This window comes from Mustelus asterias, chromosome 23 (assembly GCF_964213995.1).
Source record: "Mustelus asterias chromosome 23, sMusAst1.hap1.1, whole genome shotgun sequence".
NCBI classification, from domain to species: domain Eukaryota; kingdom Metazoa; phylum Chordata; class Chondrichthyes; order Carcharhiniformes; family Triakidae; genus Mustelus; species Mustelus asterias.
Window position 1 is genome coordinate 21,854,501 of NC_135823.1, and position 24,248 is coordinate 21,878,748.

General features: G+C 44.5%; 1 protein-coding gene across 1 annotated transcript in view; it reads right to left on the minus strand.

Moving 5' to 3' along the window:
* narfl (nuclear prelamin A recognition factor-like) overlaps positions 1–24,248 on the minus strand; it is a 42,222-nt gene that overhangs the window by 17,372 nt on the left and 602 nt on the right. The window contains exons 2-8 of the mRNA XM_078240097.1: positions 17,001–17,096; positions 16,490–16,633; positions 11,227–11,359; positions 8,841–8,975; positions 7,339–7,457; positions 5,742–5,871; positions 4,929–5,001 (exon numbers count right to left, since the gene is read on the minus strand). Of these exons, the coding sequence (XP_078096223.1) occupies positions 4,929–5,001; positions 5,742–5,871; positions 7,339–7,457; positions 8,841–8,975; positions 11,227–11,359; positions 16,490–16,633; positions 17,001–17,096 (830 nt within the window). The remainder of the gene's footprint in view (positions 1–4,928; positions 5,002–5,741; positions 5,872–7,338; positions 7,458–8,840; positions 8,976–11,226; positions 11,360–16,489; positions 16,634–17,000; positions 17,097–24,248) is intronic.

Below are 24,248 nucleotides of genomic sequence, written 5' to 3' on the forward strand. Positions count from 1 at the left end.
TGGAGCTGATTGAAATTAAGGAGATAGGGAGGAGCGAGGTGATGGAGGGACTTGAAAACAAGGATAATAATTTTTAAATTATTTCTTCACTGAGAGCCAATGTCAATCAGCTAACACAGGGGTGGTGAACATGACTTGGTGCAAGTTAGACCGGGAGAGCAGAGTTTTGGACTTCAAGTTTAGAAGGTAGAAGGTGGAAGGGCAGCAAGGAGTATGGTGGAGACCTTGGGGTGAATCCCTAAAGGTAGCAGGATAGTCGATAAGATGGTTAAGACGACATTTGAAATCCTTCCATTTATTAGCCGAGAGCACAAAATCTAAGAGCAGGGAGATTATGCTGGAACTGTATAAATCATTAGTTAGGCTATCACTTGAGGACTGTATGAAGTTCTGGTCCCCTCAATACAGAAAGGTGTAATTGTATTAGAGAGGGTACAGAGGATGTTGCCAGGAGTGGAAAATTGCAGCTGAGGAAAGATTGGAAAGACTGAGGTTGTTCTCAGGACAGAGGAGGCGGAGGGGAGATTTGTACAAAATTGCGAGGGGTCTGGATAGAGTGGATAGGAAGAGTGTTTACTTTAGCAGAGAGGTTAGTGACTAGGGGACATAGATTTAGAGTGATTGGTAGAAGGATTGGGGGTGATGAGGAAAAGATTTTTCACCCACATTGTGGAGATCTGTAACTCACTGTCTGAAAGGGGACTAGAGGCAGAAACCCTCAACTCATTTTAAAAGGTGTCTGGATAGGCACCTCAAGTGCCGTAACCTGCAGGGCTACGGACCAAATGCTGGAACGTGGGATTAGGCTGGGTGGCTCGTTTTTCAGTTGGTGCAGACACAATGGGCAGAGTGACCTCTTTCTGAGCCATAAACTTTCTATGATTTTGTCCACTCTGGAAGTAAAAAGACATGAATGAACTGAGGCTGAAGCAAAGTCAATAATGTTATGGAGATGAAAACAGACATTCTTAATGGTGGCATGGCTAAGTGATTGGAAGCTCATCACAGAGTCAAGTACGACACCAGGGTTGTTGCAAGCAGCCTGAATCGGACAGTTGACGTGATGAGGGATGAAACTTAGCCTTCCCAATATTTTGTTGGAGAATATTTCCGCGCATCCAATTTTATTTTTTGGTTGGCTCCTGGAATGTTGGTGTCATTGGCAAGACCAGCATTTACCGCCCATCCCTATTTGCCCAAGAAGACGGTGGTGAGCCACCTTCATGAACTGTTGCTGGCCATATGATGAATGTACATCCAGAATGCTGTTAGGGAGGGAGTTGCAGGATTTGACCCAGTGACAGTGAAAGAACAGTAATATATTTCCAAATCAGGATGGAGAGTGATGATGGGGAATTTGCAGGTGATGGTGTTCCCATGCGTCACCTGCCCTTGTCATTCGAGGTGGTAGAAATTAGAGGTTTGGAAGGTGTGGTCAAAGGAGCCTTGGCAACTTCTACAGTGCATTTGTAAATGGTACACACGGCTGCCACTGTGTATTGGTGGAGGGAGTGAATGTTTAAGCAGGTGAATGGGCCGCCAATCAAGCAGGCTGCTCTGTCTTGGGTGATGCTGACATTGAGTGTTGTTGGAGCTGCACCCATCCTGGCAAGCAGAGAGTTTTCCAGCACAATCTGACTTGTGATTTGTAGATGGTGGACAGGCTTTGGGAGTCAGGAGGCGAGTTAACCACTGCAGAATTCCCAGCCCCTGACCTGCTCTTGTAGCCACAGTATTAATATGGTGGTCCAGTTCAGTTTAACAGTTTAATCAACGTTAAACCTCTTCGTTGATACTGGGGGATTTAATGATTGCAATGCCATTGAATGTTATGGGGAGATGGTTAGATTATGTCTTGTTGGAGATGGTTATTGCCTGGCATGGGTATGGCACAAATACTTTTGCCACTTATCAGCCCAAGCGTGAATATTGTCCAGATCTTGCTGCAGTGGATATAGATTGCTTCAGTAATGAGAGGAGATAGAAAATCTGGTGAACTGATGCGATGACAATAATCTCTCCCTCAATATCAACAAAACGAAGAAGATAGTCATCGACTTCAGGAAGCATAGTGGAGGACATGCTCCTGTCTACATCAATGGGGATGAAGTGGAATGGTTGAGAGCTTCAAGTTTCTAGGTGTTCAGATCACCAACCTGTCCTGGTCCCTCCGCTATAGTTAAGAAAGCCCACCAACGCTTCTACTTTCTCAGGAGGCCAAGGAAATTTGGCATGTCCGCTATGACTCTCACCAACTTTTACAGGTGCACCATAGAAAGCATTCTTTCTGGTTGTATCACAGCTTGGTATGGCTCCTGCTCTACCCAAGACCACAAAAAACTACAAAAGGTCATGAACGAAGCCCAGTCCATCACGCAAACCAGCTTCCTAACCATTGACTCTGTCTACATTTCCTGTTGCCACGGAAAAGCAGCCAGCATAATCAAGGACCCCATACACCCCGGACATACTCTCTTCCGCCTTCGTCCATCAGGAAAAAGATACAAAAGTCTGAGGTCAAGCACCATCCAACTCAAGAACAGCTTCTTCCCTGCTGCCATCAGACTTTTGATTGGACCTACTTCGTATTAAGTTGATCTTTCCTTTACCGTAGCTATGACTATAACACTACATTCTGTACTCGCTCCTTTCCTTCTCAATGCTTTGTCTGTATAGTGCGCAGGAAACAATACTTTTCACTGTATAGTAATACATGTGACAATAATGAATCAAATCAGTTGCAAATGGTACTAAAAACCATGCAATCATCAATGAGTATCCTCACTTCTGACTTTATGATGGAAGGAAGGTCATTGATGAAGCAGCTGAAGATAGCTGGGCCGAGGAACTCCTGCAGTGATATCCTGGAGTTGAGATAATTGACCTCCGACCACCACAACCACCTTCCTTTGTGTTTAGTACAACTCCAACCAGTGGACAATTTTCCTCCGACTCCCATTTACTTTCAATTTTGCTCGGGCTCCTTGATGCCTCACTTAGTCAAATGCTGCCTTGAGTTCAAATACAGTCACTCTCCTCTTTGGTGTTCAGCTGTTTTGTCAATATTTGGACAAAGGCTGTAATAAGGACTGGTGTTAAGTGGCCCTGCTGGCACCCTAACTGAAAATCAGTCAGCAGGTTGCTGCTCAGCAAGTGCGGCTTGATAGACTGTTAGCAACATCTTGCATCACTTTGTTGGTGGCAAGAGAGTCGAGTGATATGGTGATAATTGGTTGGGTTAGATTTGTCCTGCTTCTTGCCGACAGGGCATACCGGGGCAGTTTTCCACACTGTCGAGTAGATGCCAGAGTTGTAGCTGCACTGGAACAGCTTGGCTAGGGGTGCGGTTAGTTCGGAGTGCAGGTTTTCAGTGCTACAGCTGAGATGTTGTCAGGGCTCATTGCCTTTGCTGTACTGCATGCCAATTTAGAGTTAGTGAAGGGGTCAAGCCTTTTGTAATAGCTATGCTGTAGATGTAGGTAGATATGAGCTTTTCATGCAGTTTGCAATGGAATGCCGTTCAGCATTTTTTTAACTTGAAACAAATGTGTCCTGTCATGTTCCACACTAAGCCTATTTGACTTTCTGAATTTTGTTTTTTAAAAACCGGCTGCATTTGGTGTTTGCAGGACAAAAAGACAAAACAATCTTGGCTTCAGTTGTTAAATGCCTAGAGAGTCTGGTATTTGCAGAGAGGCTGTTTGCAGCTTCCTGAAGTTAATGACGTGTGACAGACAGATTGCCACCAGTGGGCTTTTCCAGCTCATATCTTGTCAGGGAAATTCAGAGCTCTGGCTGCAGCATCTCAAGATATAGCTTGGGTTTTTTTCCGGCTGAAAGTGGTGCATATGAAGGAATGTTAAGATGGAAACTCCTCTAAATAGCCAGAAAACAGATTGTGCACAATACTCGGGACGGGTGAGCACTTAAGACTGGCAGATGTAGCCCAATAGAATAGTATAGCCTGAATTCCACAATGCAATCCTGATTTGTTGTTTTTCACTTTTGAGTATTCACAATTATTTCATGGTTACTACCCTCGGGTGTGGAATAATCTAATCATTGAAAGATAATAATGTCACAAGCAGAATAAAATCAAATCACAGCATCAGAGAATGGTTACAGCACCGAGGGCCATTTGGTCCATCATGACTATGCCAGCTCGGAAACAACAGATGTGCATTTCTGCAGTAGGTGGTATTTTAGACCAGCACAACCCTAAGTTTTTATTCAGTAAAGGATTAGGAATTGAATATTTTAATTATCCACACAAAACGTTTCACAATTCCATCACCAAAAATGCTGAAATATAAAAGTACAATTTTTAAAATAAATTCAGTCCCTCGGCTGGGCCCATTAGTTCCAACCCCTTTTGGCTTACTCCATTTCCTAGACACCGATAACAGGTTTGAACTACTATCTTATCTGGCACAACAATTGCTCTGAAGTTAGGGAGGAGTAGTTCGGGACCCTCCAGATTAGGAAATTGTTTAATCGTAAGAGTAAAAGGAGCAAGGCAGCGATCTTTGCCAGAAAGAGTTCTGCATAAAATAACTTTAAAAGTTATAATTTTAGATTAAGACTATGGATTCATCACAATGTCACCAGTATGGAAGCCTTTCATTGCTGCATTATTCTGACTGTTTACATTACATGCTGAGGAAACTGCAGGTTTCCGGGAATTAATGACATCTGAACTCCTGCATTATTACAGTGAAGCGCCCAGATGGTGAGATGGATACTGAAGGAAAGGGAGTGTGCTTTCAAAACACACTACAAGGGCTAAACTACATAACCCTTTGAATGAATCCTAGATAACGTTCAAGAATTCCCTCATTTGACAAGAAATGTTTTCTTTTAAAATAAACATTTTGTTTAATTGAGCCATTGATCACAACCTAAAGAGCCTCGGAGACTTTTTGACTTACTGTGTATCCAGTGGCACTGGGTCCACATTTGCCAAGGAAAGACCCTCCTGTTCCAACATTTTCAGCACTTCACCTTCAAAACAGAGATTCTGTCATTAGTATATCACTGAGCAGAACTTTAAAACAAGCAAATGATAGACTAAACAAGAATGGAACCCTCACTGAAAAAACCAAACTCAAATTTGAATTATTTCAATAGAAGGAATAACTGGGATCCCTTTCACTAAAAGGTATGATGCTTTCTGGAGTGTACTCATTTGTAAGTCACATCACCATCACAACATGATAAGAATCTCCAGAAGCAACACCATCGGGTTAACTCATAGGCTGATCATCATTATATGAAGATACTGATGAGACTATTTCTAGCCATGATATATATAACAGCTAAAAGTTTCAAGACTTGAAGCTGCTATGCAATGTGATTATTGCCACTGCTAAAAACATAGCAATGCAATATGCTTTTACATTTCTCCATGAAAGTTATGTGATAAATTCCAACATCTATTGAAAATATACACCCCAATAAAATAGAATATCAGCACTATTGGTAGGAAGTTCACAAAAATGCTGTGTGACTTATATACAAGTTTGACTTTTAGTCAAAATATTCCCATTTTTTGACAGACTGATTGAGCCTTAAGCTGACAATTCAGCTGATTTGATTTAACTTCATGGAATAGCATTGAAGGCAGAGTAAAAGCCCAAGTGCAAAGGTGAGGGAGTAACAAGATAATACAGGCAGGCAGAGAATGACAGGAGCATTGATGCCAGTACGCATTAACAGGTATCCTTGTTTCAAACCTTGCTCACCTGACGTAATTACACAGTCCACATCTCTTGTGTGGTATTCTTCACTGAAGAAGTCTTCTCTCGAAGCCTCTAATTTTTTGTCATAACACGGCATCACTGTAACGTGGTATATTTGATCCGGTGTCATATTCTACGGGGCAAACAGAATACATCACAATCTTCTTTTGCTGTTGCCCTCCTGCACAAGCAAGTGAGCGCTTACACTTTCCGACTAATTCACATTGCATACTAGCTTCAACATTCCACCTAACAAAGAAAAATCCCAACTTTGAAGCAACATATTTGAAAGGAGTATAGAAAAGGTCAATCAACTCTTCAATCTTACTCTGCCGCATAATTAGATCACAGCTGATCTCTATGTCCATTCGATAGTCTTTATATCCTTACCCAACTACACTCTCATTTTTATTTTTGGAGTGCACAGGCAATTTAAGTGCATGACCTCGTGTGTGAACGTACAGCAAATTAAATGCATGGACTGCATGGAAAAGCTTAGGAACATCCACAGCCTCCAAAAGAGTTGCAGATTTTTACTAGCCTGGGTGAAAAGGTGCTTCCTGATTGCATTGCTTCACAGCCTAGCTCTCAAGGATTCCTCTGAAACCCCCACACCCCTACCTACAGAAATCAATTTCTCTGCATCTGCTCTACCAAATCGCTCTATATTTTCCAAGACTTCAATGAGATCACGCCAAATCTTCTCATCTCAAGCAAAAGTAAAAAGTGCTAACTTCAAAGCTCTATTGCCAGATGTGAGTCATAGTACAGGCGATTCCAGGTTACATGCGTCATGTGGTAGCTTATCAGATCAGAAATATATCAACTCCTCCTGGATAAGGCACAGCATTACGTAGCAGACATTACACAGTGCATAATACAGTCATGCAAGATCTACAAACAAAATGTTCAATCTCTTGTAGTAACAACACTCATCACACATCCAGGCTGGTAATTAATTTTTTAAACAAGGTGACGTATCATTGCTGGCAGATCTTTTGAACTGAGTGAACTATGCTACACACCCATGATCCTCCTCCCATCTTTATGTGAAGGAGATTTTAACCCAAGTTACAGCAGTGAAGTGGGGAAAGCTAGGAAAAATTTGCCCACACCAATGAGCACAAGAATTACAATGGTTTCATAGAATACCTACAGTGTAGAAGGAGGCCATTCAGCCCATTGAACCTGCACCAACCACAATTCCACGCAGGCCTTATCCCTGTAACCCCACCTATTTACCCTGTTAGTCCCCCGACACGAAGGGGCAATTTAGCATGGCCAATCAACCTAACCTGCACGTCTTTTGGACTGTGGGAGGAAACCGGAGCACCCGAGGAAACCCACGCAGACACGGGGAGAATGTGCAGACTCCACACAGACAGTGACCCGAGGCTGGAATTGAACCCAGGTCCCTGGCGTTGAGGCAGCAGTGCTAACCACTGTGCCGACCACTACAGTTTAAGCGGATGCTTTCCCTCAGCCTTCCCTAGCCACTATCAAAGAGTCTGAAGTTTGTTATATCAGTTTAGAGATTGTAATTCTGTGCTGCAACAATAGAAGCTTTATTGGATGTGAAAATAATGATATTGTCTCTTACCTGCAGCTTTGCAAAGTAGTCCTTCACTAAAGAGCCCATCATCTGCTGTGGGGATTTTGTTGTGCTGATATACGGAATAATGTAACTGCCATGGGTTTTCTCTGCATAACAGATCCAGCCTGAAAGACAGATGTTGGAGTGTAACAAGAAATAAATATTCCCATGTAACCGCACTAGATTATGTTAAAGAAGTTACTGCACTTCAAAAGCGATTTCATGCAAAGCGTATTTAGCAGGTATTTAGTGTAACCAGGCAATGTAAAGCTACGTGCAACATTTTAAAGACAATTATTGCTTCTGATTCAGTCAGCTTGGGTGAAATATCTCAGGAAGTAACCAAGAATCAGCAAACTTGAGAATGAAGAAATTTGCTATGAAATAGAAGTGGAACTGATTCCTCATAAAATCATTTGCTGCCGTGGCAATTGGCTACTGCAAAAAGTAGTCAGCTAACTAGCTTCTACAGATGCTAACTTACTTGCTATTAAGGTTGGGAATAGGATTGCAGACCATGAGAAGAGTATTAAGTGTCAACATTGGCCCAGTGGAAGCACTCTCATCTCTAAATCAACCTAATAGGAGCAGAACTTGGTCCTACGGTCCATCCATCAAGAACATAACTGAACTTCAACATCAGCTCCGCTTTCCTGCCCAATCCTCACTTAGGGCCAAAAAAATCTTTAATCTCAGTCGTGAATATACTCATCAACTGGGGTAGAGAATTCCAAAGATTCACAACCTCTGAGACAAGAAATTTCTCCACACTTCAGTCCTAAACAGGCAACACCCCTTACCCTGCGACTATCCAGCCCTAGAGGATTTTAATGTTACTGAAATCATCTCTCATTCTTCTACACACCAGTGAATACAAATCTATTTTGCTCAATCACTCCACAAAGGACAGCCCACTCAACCCAAGGATCAATTTAGTGAGTCTTCATTCTGCCTCCTCGGAGGCAAGTATATCCATCCTTAGATAATGAGACCAAAACTGTGGTCTTACCAAGCCTTTTCTAATTAAAGCATTACTCTTGTACTCCAACCCCCTTACAATAAAGGCTAATATATCATTTGCCTTCCTAATTGCTTGATGTACCTCCATATTACATTTTTCCAACTCGTGTAAAAAAAGCCCCAAATTCTTCTGATTAACCAATACTTGCTAGTCCCTCACCTTTTAACAATTATTCTCTTCCTCCATTCTTCTTACAAAAATGGATAATTGCACACTTCCGACTCTTCTACTCCAACTAGTACCTTCTTGCCCAATCACTTTTCTGATATATATCCCTTTTTGTCCTCCTCCAAGCTTACTTTCCTGGTTTATCCCTTCATTGATGTGCAAAATCAGATTATTTGGTATTCATTACACTGCTGTTTGTGGGATCTTGCTGTGCACAACATGGCTGCCATGTTTTCTACTCTGCAACAGGGAGTAACATTTTGTAAGTACTTTGTTGTCGATGCCAAAGCGGTGTACAAGTTCTTTCTATTATAAATACCTGGACAGGCAGAGGCCAGCATTGGTAGAGCTTTGCTATCCTCCTTGTGCCTATGGAAACGCTGAACAAACTCATGCTGACTCTCCAGCAAGCTGAAATTTCTCGAGAAGGTCGTGTCAAACACGTAGTGAATGCCTGAGAATATTTAGGAGGCAGAAAAGAGGGGTTAGGAAAATGACAAGTTTAGGAATAGGTTCCAGGACATCATAAACTCAAAATTCTAACAATCCATTTCACATCATGTTAACACGTTCACTTCCTGCATACGTGTAATTATCCACACTCGCCAATTAATTCACATCCTCCTACATGTGCACACAGCAATCGGGATGCAATTCCTTTAATGGAAAACAGGGGAATGCCTGATAAATTCCATTAATTACAGAAAACAAACTACCTTGGAATCTCAGAAACTACACATTTCAAAGCAGGGCAGTCACACAATTCTTTCGATGGGTCATTAATTGAGAAAAAAAAAGAGCATTCTCGAGAATTTTTTCTTTAAGAAGCAAGTTAACCCCGTAAAGTCGTGGCGGTTTCCAGTGAATTGCTCAGACTTTTAACTAATTTGCCCATGAAGAAAATGCTCCTCATATTAATAGAGGTGTTGCGTCCATAAATTTTTTTTGCAATTTTGCTCTCATGGTATGCAAGGTTTGCAGGTTTCTAAATCACACCCAAAGGAGCTGATAATGACAGGATAACATTTTAAGGTCAACTACCATGAAATGGAAATGAGCTGTGTCCTATATAGTGGCTGGGTGATCCACTCCGCCAGATTACCACCCATACATACCACATCTCCACATTCCCACGTCACATTTCAGATCATTACTATTTTAGCAGTCAACAAACATATCCCAGGTTCCACTGGAATTCCATGTAAAATATACTGGCACCCACCACCCCAACAATGGACGGAATCGATAAGATTGTGATAAATTGACCCAGTACCCCATGGCAAATTTAAACTGTAGCCATGTAGAGTCAGGATGCCTTGCCCTGACCTGCAGACAGCTAAGGCTTTTAAGGTAACCCGCATGATACACGTTATCAGAGTTGGAATTTTTATTGTAAAAGTTGACATGGCCAGTCTGGTGTTACACATTTATTTCAAATTGTGTATACGTGATATCTAATTGTCAGACTGTTGCTGTGCACCAGTAGAGAGGGCATGTTATTCCTCTCCAGCACGTAGTAAAATTAAGTCCACTATCATGAATTCAAATCGCACAATCAAAAGCCTCTGGAGGCTGTTACTTATCCTTATCTGCTAAAACAAACAGGCAATGCCAAAAAGCATGCTGCTCCAAATGGAGTATTCAGTTCAACAAACTAACTGTACACATTACAAAGCTGCACTGGCTCTGTTGCTGCGAATGGTTTTGTAAGCTACAAGGCCTCCTGGCTGAGTATGGTTTCACAGACTGCACCAGCTCAAATTAACCCATTCAGCAGAGAATGTGGATCAAATAGGGCACAGGACTGAGAACTGTCTCATTTGTATGACTCAGATACAACCTTAAATACAAACCACTGAGAAAGATTTTCATTTACTTTTCTCATTATCTAGTCGGGTGTGCATGAGACAACTTGTTCTCACCATTTCAACAATGGTGCAAAATCAAACACGAAGAGGTGCACAACTGTTGTACAGGATGACTCACCTTTCAATAATAAAAACACAAAATTCTGCAAATACTCAACAAAGTCAGGCAGCATCTGTGGCGAGAGAAACAGAGTTAATGTTTCAGGTCACCAATGCTGCCTTATTTGCTGGGTAATTTCAGCATTTTCTGATTTATTTCAGACTTCCAAGCATCCAGTTTTTTTGTTTGTTTTCGGTTCACCTTTCTTGGCTCTTTCTCTGCGTAGGGAAAATTAATTTCTGCGCAATGCTCCCCCCCAGATCAGTGAAAATAATTCAGTATGTGCGGGTGAAATCTCCAGTTCCATTCTGGCATGGAGTATTGATCCAAGGTGGTGCCACATGGCATCACCCTCAACTACACTGTTATCTATACCGAGCACGCCTACACCATTTAGAATTGAGTTGATTGTTTAGGTTTTATTCACTAAATAGCAGTGCAGCTTGGGTCACTGTCTGTGTGGAGTCTGCATGTTCTCCCCGTGTCTGCGTGAGTTTCCTCCGAGTGCTCCGGTTTCTTCCCACAGTCTGAAAGACGTGCTGGTTAGGTGCACTGGCCATGTTAAATTCTCCCTCAGTGTAACCCAAACAGGAGCCAGAGTGTGGCGACTAGGGGATTTTCACAGTAACTAACACAATAAAGTGTTAATGTAAGCCTTTTTGTGACACTAATAAATAAACTTCAGCTGTGTCAGTAAAGAACGTTATTCTGCCTCACCATGTCATGAATCCACTCACCCAGATTTTTGAAGAATGCAGTCAGCCGATGTGCAGCGTCTGTAACTTGGAGTTGATACCTTGCAGCTAATGATGCCCTGGATTGTGGTGAAACTGAAACCACCACCAGCTTCTGATTCGTGGAACCCGATACCTAATCAATTAAACAGCAATGCTCAGGGAGTATACTGGTGCTACACTGTGCTCTACTCAAACAGTGACCACTATCAAATGGGTTCAAAGAAACAATGTTATTGATTATTTGCATTTTCTCCTTTGGTTGAACGGCTAAACAAAGAGTTGTTTAGAAGCTCAGAGGGCAAGACAACTGGCCTCAGATACCCCAAAGCGAAAACAAAAGGGAAGCACCAGATTCTTTACTCATGCTTGCTGTCCAGTGATCAGTATAGAATGTTGAAAGGTGTGAAGGGTCAGGTCAGAATGGGGCAGGTTCAGCTGTGACTCCTCATGCAGGAACAGTTCAACTCTCAAGAAATGAAAGAATTGATAGTGGAAGCTGCTAGCACCTGAGGAACCACATTCCAGCAAGAACTGCCACCATGGGGGAGGGAGGTGACAGCAAAGGTAATAACAACAATACAAACATAAATCACGCATCTAATTTGCACAGTCAATACAGAGTGTGGAAAATAGCAGAGTCACACTGATAAGAATCAAACGTTTGAGTGCTAATGTCTATTTCTTCTGCCAGATTTAGCAATGCGTCACAATTTCATATGCAGAAGCTAAGACTTTCTCTGCTATGCTAATAGTAACATTTTATTTTGTGTCTGCTGTGGCTCAGTAGAACTCTTTTCTCTGAATCACAAGGTTGTGCGTTTCAATCCTACTCAGAACTTGCATTCCAGTGCAACACTGAGGGAGTGTTACTGACTACAGAAGGATCAAGTACTGAGGGAGTGCCACACTGTGGGAGGTGCTAGGTCTTTTGGCTGAGACTTTAAACCAGGGCCCATTCCGCCAGCTCAGGTGGATATAACAGATCCCATGACACTACGGCAAAGAGGAGCAGGGGAGTTATCCCAGGTGCCCTAGCCAAATCAACATCACAAAAAAACAGATAGTCATTATTATTTTATTGTTTGTGGGAGTTTGTGTGCAAACTGGCTGCTGCATCTCCTACATTCATGCACGTCAGAGATGCCCAGTGGTTGTGAAAAGTGCTTTATAAATGCAATGTTTTTTGTGCTGGCTCTAGATATAGAATCAAAGAGCTAGCCAGCAATGTTTTCCCCATCACCATGAACAACAAAGATTCTAGCTAAGTTAACATTCCAGCGCCTACAGATTCCTTCACCGCACTGGGAAAAAGTCCTCTTGGGACTGTGCAAAGTCAGAAACTTCATGTCAAATGCTACCACTTCAAAACAGTGACAATACTTGCACTGCAATTAAATTTCAAATCCAATGGATGATTACAGCACAGCAGGAGGCAATTTGGCCTGTCGTGTCTGTGCTGGTTCACTGCAAGAGAAACTCAGCAGGTCCCTTTCCACATAGCCCTGCAAATATTTCCTCCTCAAGTTCTTGTCCGATTCTTTTTTCAAAGCCACCACAGGCAGGGAGTTCCAGGTCCAAACATGAAAACCTTCTTCCTCACATCATCGTTGCTTCTTTTGCCATTCACCTCAACTCAGTGTCCTCTGGTTCTCAACCTTTCCACAGGTTCATTATAACTTTCTTGTTTTTGTATTCCATGCTTCTACATATAAAGCCCAGGATCCTGTCTGCTGTTTGAATCACTTTCTCAACCTATCCTACCAGCTTCAGTGATTTGTGCACACCTATCCTGAGGTGCCCTCTCTTAGAATTGTCTTCTTTATTTTAAACTGCCTTTTCTTGTCTTTCTGACCAAAATGTATCATTTCACACTTCTCTGTATTAAATTTATCTGCTGCATGCCCCACCCATTCTACCAGCTTATGTCCTCCAGAAGTCCACCACTATCCTTCTCACAATACTTCCAGGTTTTGTGTCATCTGCACATTTTGAAATTGTGCACTGAACACCCAAGTCTAGGTCATTAACGTAGATCAAGAAAAACAATGATCTTATTGGCGACCCCTCGGGGGTCCACTGTACACATTCCGCAAGTCCAAAAAAACTATACTTCACCACTAACTGCTCTCTGCTTTCTGTCACTGAGTCAAACCCATATGAATGCTGCCACTGCCCTTTTAGTCCATGGGTTTGAATGATTTTGGAAAGCCATTAAGTGGGACATTCTCAAAACACTTTTTAAAAATTCCATGTACCACATCTATCACAGTACCCTAATCAGCCCTCTTGGTTACCTCATCAAATTAAACCAGTCAATTAAACAACAATTTGCCCTTAAAAATCCGATTCTGGTGGTTACAAATACAGCTAGCCTTTCTAATTAAAAAAACATTCTTGGGATGTGGGTGTCACTGGCTCAGCCAACATTTGTCTATCCATAATTGCCCTCGAGAAGGTCGTGACGAGTTGTCGTCTTGAACCTCTGCAGTCCATGTGGTGTAGGTATACCCACAGTGCTGTTAGGGAGAGAGTTCCAGGATTTTGACCCAGCGACTGTGAAGCAACAGTGACATATTTCCAAGTTAGTATGGTGAGTGACTTGGAGGGGAATTTCCCGGTGGTGGTGTTCCTACGTATCTGCTGCCCTTGTATTTCTAGATGGCAGTGGTTGTGGGTTTGGAAGGTGCTCGATTGGTTCCTGCAATGTATCCTGTAGATGGTATGCACTGCTGCTACTGTGCATCGGTGGCAGGGGGAATGAATGTTTAAGATGGTAGTTGGGATGCCAATCAAGCAGGCTGTTTTGACCTGGATGGTGTCAAGCTTCTTGAGTGTTGTTGGAGTGGCACTCATCCAGGCAAGTGGAGAGTATTCCATCACACTCCTGACTTGTGCCTTGCAGATTGTAGACAGAGTTTGGGGAGTCAAGTGGTGAGTTACTTGCTGCAGGATTCCTAGCTTCTGACCTGCTCTTGTAGCCACGATATTTACATGGATAGTATAGTTCAGTTTCAGGTAAATGGTAACTCCCAGGATGTTGGTAGAGAGGGATTCAGTGATGGCAATGCCACTGAATATCAATGGTGATGGTTAGATTCTCTCTTATTGGAGTGGCACAAATATTATTTGCCTCTCGTCAGCCTAAGCCCGAATGTCGTCTAGGTCTTGCTGCATTTGGATAGGGACTGCTTCAGTAACTGAGGAGTTGTGAATGGTGCTGAACATTGTACAGTTATCAATGAACCTCCTCTTTATCAATAACTAATATCTCATCTTTAATAATTTTTAGCCCATCCAGTATTGTAGCTACCTCCTCTTTCACTATGAGCTTGGTAGAATCTTTACCCTCAGCAAAGTACTCATTTGGTAGCTCAGCCAGTTTCTTTTGGCCCTAACCCTCCTTTCACCACCCTTATACTGTTTATATGCCTAAAGACTTTTGGGTTCCCTTTTGGTATAAATTGGAACAGCTTTGAAAAGAAACTCATTGTGAAGGCTCACAGCTGGACAATATATTGGGCACAGTACCAGAGACATCTTGGCTCATAGAATCATAACTGAGCAAGAGTGGGAGGAGATTGGCAGCAAAAGGGAGAATAATGTCGAATAAACTAGTCTTTGCCATTAGTGCGAAACAAGCTCATAGCAATTTAGCAGTCTGATTTATATCATGCTCAAGTTTCATTTAATTGACTTCAATGTGAACAGTGTAAAACGGACTTCCAGTTCAATAAGAGTCTGTTTTGCGCTACTGGTCGAAACCAATTTACAAGAAATTGCATTTAATAGAGTAACACACTTCAAAGTGCTTCACAGGAGTGCTAGAGGAGGAGTACTAGAGGACAACACTTAACACTGAGCCACAAAATAGGACAAGAATTAAATTTTAAGAGTGTCTTAAAGGAGGAGAGGAAAAGAAGTTTAACCCGTGAATCCCAGAGCTTAGGAGCTTGGCAGCTGAAAACACAGCTTCCAAAGGCAGAGCAATTAAAAATCTGGGATCACAAGAGGCCAGAATTGGAAGCGTGCAGAAATTTTGGATGTTTGTACGTTGGGGAGATGAGAGAGATAGGATGGAGCAAGACCTTGGAGGGACTTGAAAACAAGGATGAGAGTTCAAAAACCGAGGCACCGCTGGACTTGGGGCCAATGCAGGTCAGCAAGCACAAGCATGATGGGTGAATGGGGCTTGGTGCATGTTGGATATGGGCGTTAGTTTTGAATGAGTTCAATTTTATGGAGGGAGGAAGGTGGAAGGTCATCCAGCAGAGTATTCGAATAACTGACATTAGCGGTTACCAAGTCATAGATGAGGATTTCAGTAACAATTGAGCTGAGGTGAAGGCAGAGACAGATAATTTTACAGGTGTGAAAGTCAGTGTTCTGATACTTGACAACTGAGTTGCGACGCAAAGATATTTTGTCCAGGTTCTCCTCAACATATGCCCCTCAGAAACCCAAGAGAAAGTGTACAGGTTTGTGTGAAAGACTGCAATGAGTGTGTGTTGAACAAAGCACAAGATTCACTAAGCTTTATATCACCATGAGCTTTGGAAAAGTCTTTGGGACGGAATCAAAAATAATTGTTTTCACATCTTTTAAACTCTTTCCAAAACAAAAATAATTTAGTAGTTGAGTGCAATCCTCAATTCGTCAACACAAATCACTGAGTATGGAAGAAACTGGAAGCTGTACCCTCTGCCTTCATGAAACACATTCATTTAAACATTACCACACACAGGCATCAGCAGAAATTGTAATATCGGAGAGCTTAGATCAGGCACAACATTGGAACATAGGAAGAAATTATCACTAAACATAATGCGCCATCCAGATCTTACTGCACGATTCCATCTGATCTCAACTGATAAAAATCCTACAGCACATTCATACCCCGCTCCTCCCTGTTAAATCAGGAAATAAGTCTATGTACTGTACCTCAAGATGGTTTAGTTTAATGACGAAGCCTGGAAAATTACCATTCCAATTATACTTAGTCTGTGGCTTTCTCAATTTATAAGATTCTCTGCTTCTCTTATCCTAGCCTTGCACAAACTATCCTCTGTACGTCCAGATTTCCAAATTCCCTTTATATTAATTCAAAACTTGGTGTATTGCCCGTCCCTCAGCTTTGCAAAACAAAAGACATTAAGCTCCCTTTGCGTGACCTCATAAATTAGTCATTAAAATGGTGTATTGTCAAATACAAAAATCTGGCGCTGAAATATTATGCAAGCCTGCCACAAGAAAGTAGTTATCTTACTTTGTTTTGGTTCAGAACTTTGTACAATTCTTCGTGGCTTTGTTGGGTGATTAATACACTTTCTGCTGATGTGATGCAGCCACTGCAGGCCAAGCAGTCATTCAAGGTTATTTTCGCTTTTTCAAGTTTCTTGATGCCTCCATCCTGAAAATGAAAACACAGCGAGGTAACAGAACAAACAAACATGCAAAGACCGCAATGAAAAAATACACTTTCTTCCCATCTTGTATTCCATTTAATAAGGGGTAATTATATCCTGAATCAGGGCACTAGTGCAGATGCTCTACAGGTCCATTTGTTTTAAATAAAGAAAACCCATCTCAGCTTTAATAAAAATATTATTGCTTATATTTATTGTTCAGAACTTGTTTCAGGTGCTATTGTTCTTCCGACATTAACCTGGTTTTTAACTACAGTTGTTACACAAAAACAGCAAAGAATTCTAACGTTTTCAGTGCACAGAGATCAACTCCACACAAGTATGGCTAAACAAAGAAAGTTGTAGGTTTACCTGGCTCAGCTGAGTGTAACTACCATCATTCTCAATTCTGATTATGCCAGAGTTTTTCCCTGGCTTCTTTTCCACTTTCACTGGCTTCACACATTCCTGTAAAAATAAAGTGCATTTTAACTTGGAATTTGATTGCAAGTGGGACTGGCTCTGCCCTCGGACTCGTTCGAAAACGTGTTGATGTTCTGTTTAGCAGCAACGGGAGCACCCAATGACAGCAAAAATGCCCCCTGCAGGGAGTGCACCTTGGCCAAAGCTACAAGCAGCCTCACGAGCAATTTCTTTTAACACTGGTGGCAAAGTTTGGTGTGAATTAATCACTGAGGAAAGTTGGGTACGAAAGTCAACATTAACTGATTTGAAAACTGAGCAGAAAGACATGCAAGCCCTACAAACTCAGGAATCAATAACCCCACAATATTGAAAGGATTGAGAGAGTGCTGGCAGCATTTATTGTGGAGCCCAATATATCTAACCCATCCCACCAGACACACAGAAAAAATATCTTTTAACAGACTCACATATCTTAGGGCTGTGTGCTCATTATGATAAAGGAATCAGCACATACAAAGAAAGCACATGCAATAGAAACTTGAATATGGGGTTTACAGCATCTCATTTTCTGTATTTTAAAAGGCAGTTTACAAATTTCCAGTGTGAAACACTCTCCCTTCATTTCTGAAACAGCAGTGAAGCTCCTTCACAAGGAGTGAATGGTCCCACTAACCCATAAGAAAACACTATCACAAGGCATTCTTTCCAAGTCAATCCCCAACTAATGAGTTTTCATACAGAAAGAAAAATAGTAATTCAGAATACAATTAGTCAAAATACTGTCCCATCACTTTCACTTTATATCTACATGTACGACATTAACAGACCGACATCACTTCAAAGAATGCAAGTCACATTCAAGATAGCTGAAAACTAGACTTCTCTTCATTATGTAATACTACATTATGACTTCTATTATCAAAACCATTCCTTCATGAGGTACACAGTGACTCATTCTCACCCTGCCGAGGCAGTTGGCACACTTCTCCAACTTCATGACAAAATAAGTACTTTGGAAAGACACTTCTGTGAAGTAGGTGAACTTAATAGCACAGCGCTTGCACCCCACCCTCTGTCAGCTACTCTGAGTCTTTTTTCTGGTGTGACTATTTGTCCTGCAATTCAGTTTTGAAGACGTGTTCGGCTGGAGTATGGCACTAATCAGTTCAGGGGTGTGGCTAGTAGAACTGTGTATAAACGCAGCAGGGAAGTGAGCCAGCTTCCCTTGCTTTGGATTTCAGCTCAAAACAAAACAAAAGCACAAATCCTTCTGTTAAACAAAGGTAAAATTATGAGCACTTATCAGTGGCATAAAGAGGCAAAGTAAGTTCTGGCAGGGGATGAGGGAAAACTAATATGAATTGAATGCTGAATTAATTTGTGTTTCTGGCAACAAGTGTATCAGTGAGAAATATCAAGCAAATATGGTTACAGGGGAGTGACTGCAAGGTAGAAATTTCATCCGAGTGTTCAGCAAGATAAAACTCAATTCTGCTGCTGACTATTTAACAATAAGAAGCCAGGAATATGGAAGGCAATGGAGTGTTTCAGGCAAGACAACATGGTGATAGAGGGCAGGGAATGGCTCAGGGAGCTGGGAATTTGTATGTGTGTCAGAGAGACAAATCGTACAAACACAGATCCTGACCTGAAACCTTCGGGTAGAAGTTTCACTGAAACAACTGCAAAATGTCAATTTCAGTACAAAAGACTGAAGAAATTTAGACATAAATATTTGATGCCCATTTTGTGCTATCACTGAATTTCCGCAATCTTTTGCGCTGATTTAGTGGAACACCTGATGCCACCCCCTAGCTCACTGACAGAGCTGTACCCTCATACAAAAGATCAGTGTGAGTTTCTTGCATTTATGCCAGTTCCCAACAGGCTCAAGTTAATGCCCCAAATTTTGTCGATATTTCTGGTATTCTGCACCAATTTTTTTAAGGGACATGGAGAGGTACACTATTCTCGAGATTTTCGACTACAATTTTATGACGAGTTACATTAAAGTTGAAAGCCTTCCTCCACATAGTCTTAAACATACCGTGCCTAATACTCTACTCATAAAAGGATGGTTTTGATCATTTTCACACACAAGACATTCACTTTCCTTGAGTAACCCAGCCTCTCCAAAATCAATTACTGCAGCAGGAAACTTCTGACACTTTTAAAAGATACCAGATCAAGAGTCTTTATATTATGTCTATGACAGGAGATTTCAATGCTTTGTGTGTTCGGTTGGCTGGACCGCAGGCTCATGATGCAGGGCAACGTTAACAGCGTGGGTTCAATTCCCGTATTGACTGAGGCTATTCGTGAAGTCCCCGCCTTTTCAACCTTGCCCCTCATCTGAGGTGTGGTGACCCTTAGGTTATTATATAGAATCCCTATAGTGCAGGAGGCCGCCATTCGACCTATTGTGTCTGCACGATCACAATTCCACCCAGGCCCTATTCCCGTAGCCCCACATATTTACCCTGTTAATCCCCTGACACTAGGGTCAATTTAGCATGGCCAATCAACCTAACCTGCACATCTTTGGAGTGTGGGAAGAAACTGGAGCACCCAGAGGAAACCCACGCAGACACGGGGAGAATGTGCAGACTCTGCACAGAGAGTGACCCAAGCTGGGAATTAAACCTGGGTCCCTGGCGCTGTTAAATCACCACCAATCAGTTCTCCCCCTCAAAAGGGGAGAACAACCTATGGTCATCTGGGTCTATGGCAACTTTACTTTTACAGTATATTCCTGGTGAGCTCTTGCATATTTTACTATATCATTAGGTGTTTCTTTTAAAGAGTGAATCATTTCACAGATTCTAGTTTTACCCTGTGTAACTCTTCCTTTCTGGATGAGGGAATTCTCAGTATTGCCCTCTGAAAAACCCCAGAGAGAGGAGTTCAGACCCACAGAGCTGCCATCTAATTGATTTTTCGATTTGATTTATTAGTGTCATATGTATTGAGATACAGTGAAAAGTATTGTTTCTTGCCCATTCTACAGACCAAGCATACCATTCAGAGAATACATAGGGGAGAAGGAAAGGAGAGGGTGCAGAATGTAGTGTTACAGTCATAGCTAGGGTGTAGAGAAAGATCAACTTAATGCGAAGTAGATCTGATGGCAGCAGGGAAGAAGCTGTTCTTGAGTTGGTTGGTACGTGTCCTCAGACTTTTGTATCTTTTTCCCGACAGAAGGTGGAAGAGAGAATGTCCAGGGTGCGTAGGGTCCTTGATTATGCTGGCTACTTTTCTGAAGCAGCGGGAAGTGTGGACAGAGTCCATGGATGGGAGGCTGCTTTGCATGATGCACTGGGCTACATTCATAGAACATTACAGCGCAGTACAGGCCCTTCGGCCCTCGATGTTGCGCCGACCAGTGAAACCAATCTAAAGCCCATCTAACCTACACTATTCCAATATCATCCATATGTTTATCCAATGACCATTTAAATGCCCTTAATGTTGGCGATTCCACTACTGCTGCAAGCAGGGCATTCCACGCCCTTACCACTCTCTGAGTGAAGAACCTACCTCTGACATCTGTCCTATACCTATCACCCCTCAATTTAAAGCTATGTCCCCTCGTGCTAACTATCATCATCCGAGGAAAAAGGCTCTCACAATCCACCCTATCTAATCCTCTGATCATCTTGTATGCCTCTATTAAGTCACCTCTTAACCTTCTTCTCTCTAACGAAAACAACCTCAAGTCCTTCAGCCTTTCCTCATAAGACCTTCCCACCTTACCAGGCAACATCCTAGTAAATTTCCTCTGCACCCTTTCCAATGCATTCACATCCTTCCTATAATGCGGTGACCAGAACTGTACTCAATACTCCAAGTGCGGCCGCACCAGAGTTTTGTACAGCTGTAACATGACCTCCTGGCTCCGAAACTCAATCCCTCTACCAATAAAAGCTAACACTCCGTACGCCTTCTTAACAACTCTTATCAACCTGGGTGCCAACTTTCAGGGATCTATGCACATGGACACCGAGATCTCTCTGTTCATCCACACTACCAAGTATCTTATCATTAGCCCAGTACTCTGTAATCCTGTTACTCCTTCCAAAGTGAATCACCTCACACTTTTCCGCATTGAACTCCATTTGCCACCTCTCAGCCCAGCACTGCAGCTTATCTATGTCCCTCTGTAACCTGCAACAACCTTCCTTCCACACTGTCCACAACTCCACCGACTTTAGTGTCATCCGCAAATTTACTAACCCATCCTTCTACGCCCTCATCCAGGTCATTTATAAAAATGACAAACAGCAGTGGCCCCAAAACAGATCCTTGTGGTACACCACGAGTAACTGAACTCCAGGATGAACATTTCCCATCAACCACCACCCTCTGTCTTTTTACAGCTAGCCAATTCCTGATCCAAACCGCTAAATCACCCTCAATCTCATGCCTCCGTATCTTCTGCAATAGCTTACCGTGGGGAACCTTATCAAACGCTTTACTGAAATCCATATACACCACATCAACTGCTTTATCCTCATCCACCTCTTCGGTCATCTTCTCAAAGAACTCAATAAGGTTTGTGAGGCACGACCTACCCTTCACAAAACCGTGTTGACTATCCCTAATCAAATTATTCCTTTCTAGATGATTATAAATCCTATCTCTTATAATCCTTTCCAAAACTTTGCCCACAACAGAAGTAAGGCTCACTGGTCTATAATTACCAGGGTTGTCTCTACTCCCCTTCTTGAACAAGGGGACAACATTTGCTATCCTCCTGTCTTCTGGCACTATTCCTGGAGACAATTACGACCTAAAGATCAAAGCCAAAGGCTCTGCAATCTCCTCCCTAGCCTCCCAGAGAGTGCTGGGATAAATCCCATCCGGCCCAGGGGACTTATCTATTTTCACACTTTCCAGAATTGCTAACACCTCCTCCTTATTAATTCACAACCCTTTGTAGTTTCTTGCGGTTTTAGTCAGAGTAGGAGCCATACAAAGCTGTGATACATTCGGAAAGGATGCTTTCCATAGTGTATCTGTAAAAACTGGTGAGAGTCGTAGCAGACATACCGAATTTCCTTAGCCTCCTGAGAAAGTAGAGGCATTGGTGGGCTTTCTTAACTGTAACATCGGCATGGAGGGACCAGGTTGTGGCTGATCTAGACACCAAGAAACTCGTAGCTCTCGACAATTTCCATAATTGAGACAAACATTTGGCATTATTGCAACAGAGCACCCTTCTACAGGGTGGGCAGGTATTGAGCTGGCCATTCAACCATCACAATCCAGCTACTGTAAAATACCCAACAACCTGTTCTCTCCCTCTAAACGCCACACCCCCCCTCAGCCTTAACCCTCTCACTCCCCTCACCCGCCCCACTCAACACCTCCTCACTCTCCCCCCCGCAAACCCCCCTCTCACTCTCCCCAACGTCCCCCAACTCCCCCTCTCACCCCCCCAACCCCCCTCTCACCCCCCCAACCCCCATCAACCCCCCTTGCACTCCCCAACGCCCCCCCCCACTCGCTCCCCCCAACGCCCCCCCCACTCGCTCCCCCCAAAGCCCCCCCACTCGCTCCCCCTAATGCCCCCCCCAACGTCCCCACCCACTCGCTCTCCCCAACGCCCCCCCACTCGCTCTCCCCAACGCCCCCCCACTCGCTCTCCCCAACGCCCCCCCCACTCGCTCTCCCCAACGCCCCCCCCAACTCGCTCTCCCCAATGCCCCCCCCACTCACTCTCCCCAACGCCCCCACCCCACTCGCTCTCCCCAACACCACCCCCCCCACTCACTCTCCCCAACACCCCCCCCACCACTCACACTCCCCAACACCCCTCCCCACCACTCACTCTCCCCAACACCCACCCCCCCCCCCACTCACTCGCCCCAATCATAGAATCATAGAAACCCTACAGTGCAGGAGGAGGCCATTCAGCCCATCGAGTCTGCACCGACCACAATCCCACCCAGGCCCTACCCGCTCTCCCCAACGCCCCCCCACTCGCTCTCCCCAACGCCTCCCCCAACACCCCCCCACTCGCTCTCCCCAACGACCCCCCCACTCGCTCTCCCCAACGCCCCCCCCCACTCGCTCTCCCCAACGCCCCCCCCCACTCGCTCTCCCCAACGCCTCCCCCCAACACCCCCCCCACTCGCTCTCCCCAACGACCCCCCCACTTGCTCTCCCCAACGCCGCCCCCACTCGCTCTCCCCAACGCCCCCCCCACTCGCTCTCCCCAACGCCCTCCCCACTCGCTCTCCCAACATCCCCCCCACTCGCTCTCCCCCAACATCCCCCCCCACTCGCTCTCCCCAACATCCCCCCCCACTCGCTCTCCCCAACATCCCCCCCCACTCGCTCTCCCCAACATCCCCCCCCACTCGCTCTCCCCAACACCCCCCCCCACTCGCTCTCCCCAACATCCCCCCCACTCGCTCTCCCCAACATCCCCCCCCACTCGCTCTCCCCAACATCCCCCCCCACTCGCTCCCCCTCGCTCTCCCCAACAACCCCCCACTCGCTCTCCCCAACGCTCCCCCCCTCGCTCCCCCCCTCGCTCTCCCCAACACCCACCCCCACTCGCTCTCCCCTACGCCCCCCCCACTCGCTCTCCCCTACGCCCCCCCCACTCGCTCTCCCCTACGCCCCCCCACTCGCTCTCCCCAACACCCACCCCCACTCGCTCTCCCCAACACCCCCCCCACTCGCTCTCCCCAACACCCCCCCCACTCGCTCTCCCCAACACCCACCCCCACTCGCTCTCCCCAACCCCCACCCCCACTCGCTCTCCCCAACGCCCCCCCCCACTCGCTCTCCCCTACGCCCCCCCCACTCGCTCTCCCCAACGCCCCCCCACTCGCTCTCCCCAACGCCCCCCCACTCGCTCTCCCCAACGCCCCCCCACTCGCTCTCCCCTACGCCCACCCCCACTCGCTCTCCCCTACGCCCCCCACTCGCTCTCCCCAACGCCCCCCCACTCGCTCTCCCCAACACCCACCCCCACTCGCTCTCCCAACACCCCCCCCACTCGCTCTCCCCAACACCCCCCCCCCACTCGCTCTCCCCAACACCCACCCCCCACTCGCTCTCCCCAACGCCCCCCCCACTCGCTCTCCCCAACACCCACCCCCACTCGCTCTCCCCAACGCCCCCCCACTCGCTCTCCCCAACGCCCCCCCCACTCGCTCTTCCCCCTACGCCCCCCCCCACTCG